This window comes from Pinus tabuliformis, chromosome 7 (genome assembly GCF_031772625.1).
Source record: "Pinus tabuliformis cultivar Carrire ecotype Pingquan chromosome 7, CPIR1, whole genome shotgun sequence".
NCBI classification, from domain to species: domain Eukaryota; kingdom Viridiplantae; phylum Streptophyta; class Pinopsida; order Pinales; family Pinaceae; genus Pinus; species Pinus tabuliformis.
Genome location: NC_142293.1, coordinates 1,366,035,721 through 1,366,041,238, shown reverse-complemented (window position 1 = coordinate 1,366,041,238; position 5,518 = coordinate 1,366,035,721). Strand labels below are relative to the sequence as shown.

At 42.0% G+C, this 5,518-nt stretch overlaps 1 protein-coding gene across 1 annotated transcript; it reads right to left on the bottom strand.

Moving 5' to 3' along the window:
- Positions 1-3,609: 3,609 nt before the first annotated feature.
- On the bottom strand, positions 3,610-4,112 carry LOC149252679 (regulator of nonsense transcripts UPF3-like). Its single transcript, XM_089454236.1, has 2 exons — positions 3,941-4,112; positions 3,610-3,773 (listed from the first exon to the last, which is right to left on the bottom strand). Exons 1-2 carry the CDS (start codon positions 4,110-4,112, stop codon positions 3,610-3,612), a joined length of 336 nt encoding a protein of 111 aa, XP_089310362.1.
- Between the last annotated feature and the right edge of the window lie 1,406 nt (positions 4,113-5,518).

Sequence of the window (5,518 nt, the reverse complement as noted above, 5' to 3'; positions counted from 1 at the left end):
TTGGGTCGGAGATTCATGGTCCAAAGAATTGATTCATTTCTGTCCAGAAAGGAGATAGATGATTAACCATAGGGGTGTGGTCCACGAGAATTCATCGACCTAAACGAGGTGGGTTGTACTCAAAATGTCTGGTGCCCTCCTGGAATAAGTCGTACGAAAAATGATAGAATAGCTCTGTTTCCAGACAGATCTGTCCATCTGTAATGGAGATCACATTGGTAGTGATGCGAGTAAAGGTAGTGGATAGGGTAAACTATAATGTGGAATGGCTGTGAGCTAAATAAATATATCCCTAAGTGAAATGTTGGAATTGAATCCTCATAATCCCTCCCTCCTTTTCTTTCCTTCTAACTTCCCCCCGTTAGGTCTATTTTTTGACGGGCACCTTATGTAAAGCGTAAACCAGGTAGGTTTAGTTACTTGACCAAAGAGAAACAAACGCCAACTCGATAAAAGGTGCGATAGCAAGGTTATCCCTTTAGTTAGGTTATCCCAACCAAGGCGCAGACCTGATTTGTTTGGTTCTTCAAGGTCCTCAGAATCATACTAAAACAAATCTTTTCTTTCAGTCCTGCCCGAGGTAGATTGAGTGACGACTCGAAACTCACCCTTCCTTATCTCATATTGATTGATGGATTGATCGAAATCCTACTACACCTATGGGCGGGCCTGGGAAAATGGAGGGGCGACAGGCGTACCTATCTAGAGCCAAAGCATATCTATCTATAGTCGGGTGGCCAAACGAAGAGAAAGAAAGAAAAGAAAGAGGCGGGCGAATGGGAGGGTGATTTAGGATCGGAGGAGAGGTAATCTCTATCAATTGGAGGTGGACGGTAGTTCCCAATCTCCTCTATCAATTGTTCCCAATCTCTATTAATTGGAGGTTCATGAGGAATTGGACCATAGGGGCGAGCAGGCGATCTGTCGGCGGAAAGAAGGAAAGAGGGCGATCAGAAGGAGGTTTACGGCCGGAGACTGATCTCCTTGCCGGTATTCTAGGGAAACGAAATATGAGGTCAACCTTTTCTTATCTTTCGTAAAGGGTAGTTCTCCATAGAGGGTAAAGTCTAAATAGGCATGGGATAGCCCCACCCAACTATGCCAATAGCAGCTATGTATCCTAATCCCTAGGACCAGGCTAGGATAGGCAATAGGCAAGGGGACTTACGAAAAGTAAGTCTGCCTAGGTAGGTATGCTGTGCTTTCCTTCGGAAGGTCCTGGTCCTTTCCTTCCCCAACCTGGCTATGCTTTCCTTACCCTGGCTAGCTCCTATCAATTAGCTCCGGATCCTATTGGATTGAGGGGAATAAATACAGAGCAGAGGTAGGGATCCTAATGGAAGGTAAGGCGCTTTATAAGCTTTTTGACAGGCTTGATGATACATAGCTAATGAAATTCATAGCTGTAGGGTAATATTCAGTAGTACGGGTTTTATTTTCACTTAAGAAAAGATGTCCATCCAAGCCAAGAGGCGTTCATCCTCACCCTATTGGATGGATCGGTGAGGGGACGATTGCTATGAAAGAAAGGGGGAGGCGGTGTCTACCGGTCAAAGCTGGAGGGGGCTTACTTACTTGCTTGCTGGCTAGCTGGCCTAGCTGGGTGGGAGTTATTAGCGACTGGTCCATTTTCAAGTGATAGTGATAACCTAGATGGACTTTTGAACGTAACTGATGAATCATTTTCATAATAAAACACTGTTACTGCCTTCTCCCCTGAGGCCTTTGACCTTCCTTCCCTTCGCTCACAGTTGTGCTCAATAGAATAGTCTCATATATAATGTAATATGAGTGGAAGAGCAAAGAAAGAAACTGAATTCAATCAATCTGCTTTTCGTTCCTATCAATTTTCGTACCTATTCTATTTATTTCTCTCAAAGTAATGTGAATCCACCCATCATAATGACTTACTTCCCATTCAATCGACATATAACTTCCCTCACATTCCACCATAAACCTATATCTCTATCTCACCCCATCGGTTGTCCATCTTGAAGATCAGCTGGAGCTGTCCTCCCACCACATATCCCCCATCTATTCTTATTTCATCCCTTGACTATTCCCATTTCTTCCCGGTGGCTTCCTCCTTCCCTGGCTTCTTTCTTTCTCACTGCTTGGGCTCTCGCTTGCTTACGTTGCTCCCCCTTCCTTCTACTTACGGAGGTGGCTTATCAGCCTTATTAGAATGACCTTACACCACGCCGATGCATAAATGACCTCGACCTATTTCATTTATAGGTAAGTCGAAAAGAAGTGGGAGGTCCTTAACCTTTTCTTTTCCTTTTACCAATTCCAATCCTCTGCTTTTTCACCGTCATATCAGATGATCATATCTAATACTGGTTCAGGTGGGCCACCCGCATCTACGGCTACTCTGCGAACGGTATTATAATAGACTTGAAAACAATAACAGAACCTACCAACCAACCTCTATGTAGATTACAGAATCTATTCTCCTCGTTAGCAGCCGAGGCAGGAAAGGTTAGTGAATAGATTGATCCGGGCCTGCCTTTCGACCCATAGAACCCGGTGGTGTTGCACCTGTGCTATCTTTTCAACTTCTTACAAACTATTCTCGCTATGAGATGAGGTAGGTGAAGATGTGTCTACCTATCTACCTTCCTTATTCCTCAATCCCTCCCGCTTTTCCTCCACTGCAACCTACTCACTCAACTCTAGCCCCGCTGCCTTGCTTGACCATCATTAGGTCGTGATGCAATGAACAACAAATTTTGGTTGGTGCGGGGAGAGAGGCGGTCCCACCCATCAATCAGCGCAGAAGGTAGCTAAGGGCAGGAAAAGGGGACGGAATGGGACTATTTATATGGTATGGATCTATGTTCCAGCAACATGCATTTGCCTTAATCAGAAACCCGACACTCGCTCACTTAATAAGCATTTCGAGCGGTAGAATGAGAGCTTGCCTTTCTGTTCAGTTTTCCAAGGACTGAAATGAAAACGGCCCCTCCCGGGTGCTTGTCGGGTGCTTGGAGTGAGTGCTTGAATGGAAGGCAAGGTTCATTTATGATGATAAAGGGACAGGGGTTCCGAGTACCCACTCCCATTCCACCAAATCAGTGACTCCTCTTAAAGACTTCTAGTAGGCTTACAATTTAGATTATTGCAGCAACAACAGAGGAAGCCCCGAAATGGAGACGAAAACAGCGGTTTTAGCATCGGAATCCTGCCAAGAATGGACTCACCAACCCCAGAATCAAGAGAAGGCTCAATTTTGAGGCAAATCGGCTCTCGATCGAGCAATTTCGGTCTAGGGATGCCATTTTCCACGATTTGGAGTCGGTGCTCTGCGGAGTTCTCGCCGTGAAACAAGAGAAAGACAGGCCGAGGAAAAGATTGCATTCCGCCGACGAGATTTCCACTCCTGTGAAGGTTTTCAAACAAGGTAAGGATCTCAAGCCCAACGATGAGGTTGTTAGAGCAAAAAGACGGCTAAATTTAGCAGACAATGGAGGATCTTTGCCGCAGGTCAAGAAGTGTAGTGATGTTTTAAGCGAAGGGCAATTAAATGCTAAAGATTTCAGGGAAATCAGAAAAAAAAGCAAAGCAGAGTTGTCTAAATCACATATTTGGTAAAAAAAAATCACAAATTCAGTTTATGGGCACTACCACATCGGATGACAACTGTGTGCAGTCAGAAGAAATATATGGCTGAGATTCATCTGCACCGAAAGCTCCATCAGAGCGTCGACGAGGAGTCCAAACGGGGCGATCAGGCCTGTCCTTATTCCTCATCCGTCTATCATGTTTTTCAGCTATATTTGCAACAACATGCAAATCAATTGTAGCCAGCTTCTCATCTAAAAATTGTTTAGTATTTATATCAGAGAAATCTCATTGATTCGTCATTAGGGAACTTCTGAGAAAATTAGACTAGTATTTCAGATTAATCAAATAACAAGACACCTATAATGTTGCATACCTTTTTGTGCATATGACACTTGATTTTGTTGCTCAGATTGCAAGTTTGCAAGTGACTGAGGTTGCTGAAAGTCCTTATTTACTAAAATGCCTTTCACAGTTCTCCCACTAGGGTCACGACGTTGATGCAGTTTGAAGGATGTTAATGGGGATCCTCTAACAGGAGATGTCATTCCCTGCTGATTCACTATGCTGGCGGGCTTTATGTAGGTGGGCAGGCTGGTTAGCTTGCTTGTTACCTTGCTGGGAAGGTGGAGGGATAGGGAGCCTGAGCTGGTCGAGGAGCTGGATCAGGAGCTTGAGCTTGGGAGCTGGTTAGCTGGGGAGCTGGAGCTAGCTCCCGGTGCAGAGCCATTCTCTTGCGAACTGGAGACAAAGAACTTGGTTCTCTTGCAAGCTCTCCTCTGACCGACATGAAAGACCATCCCCCAGAGAACACCTGCACCACCTTGCATCGACACGTACACCACCTCATGCACAACAGCTGCCAACCTGCAAACAAACCTGCTATAGCCAACTTGCAAACAAACCTGCAAACAAATGTTAGCGAACTAATGCTAACATACCTGTAACATTAATATGAATACATCGACCGCCACAGATAATAAACATGGTAAAGGTAAATAAGCCTATGGTCCAGCCTCTTCCGCCTCGGGAAGAGGCCAAATAAGAAGGCAAACACGGTCACTCTCGAAAACTTTGGTTATCCCGACAATGGTAAACACAGCGACATTCGAAAACTTTGGTCACCCTGCCATAATCCGCTTAAATTCGCCCCGAATTAATGCTATAGCATCGCAGATGGATTACTATAGTCCCTGGCCATTGCCAGATGGCAAGGACTAATAACTTGAAAAGCTCAATTTGAAAAGTATGTCTATTTCATAAAGTTTGGTTTTCCCTATAATAGAGGATGATTATGATGATGATGATGGTGGTTAACGTCCGCTGAGACCAAATTATGCTTGTATGTTAGTTTAGATTGGAAATTATAAGTTATTTAAATTTGAGTAATTTTAAAAAGAGAGGTCGAAAAGAAAATATTGTTAAAGAAGTTTTTCACACATGATTAGAAAAGTTTAAAATGTATTAATCTAGAAATCTTGAATACTTTTGTAATTTAATTAATTTTATTTAGGTTAAACTTTAATTTTTAATTAATAAATATTTAAGAAAATCAATTTAAAAATTTTGAATACTTTTGCAATTTAATTCATTTTATTTATATTAAATTTTAATTTTTAATTAATAAATATTTAAGAAAATCAATTTCGATTTTCGTAGTGTTTTGTAACTTTATTCGGTAAATTTTTATTTTTAATAGGAGAAGCGGATGGTGGTTTGTATTTAATTATAAGTTATTCAATTTTGAGGAAATTTAGGAATAGAGAGTTTAAGGAAAAAAAATTGTTGAAAAAGGTTGTTGAATGGATTTTCTATAACCCTTAATTTCTATGGGGTTGAGGTCATCTTAAAATCGACAGGTGACCTCAGACGTGTTTTTTATTATTCAAATTCCAATTTTGTTGCACTATATTAGTGAACTAAAAAGGTTAATAAAATTAAAATGATTTATAAA

Coding starts and splice junctions, on each gene's coding strand:
- LOC149252679 (XM_089454236.1), bottom strand. CDS start 4,112: ATGACATCTCCTGTTAGAGGATCCCCATTAACATCCTTCAAACTGCAT. Junction 3,774..3,940: donor AGTGTCATATGCACAAAAAG/GTATGCAACATT, acceptor TTGCAAATATAG/CTGAAAAACATGATAGACGG.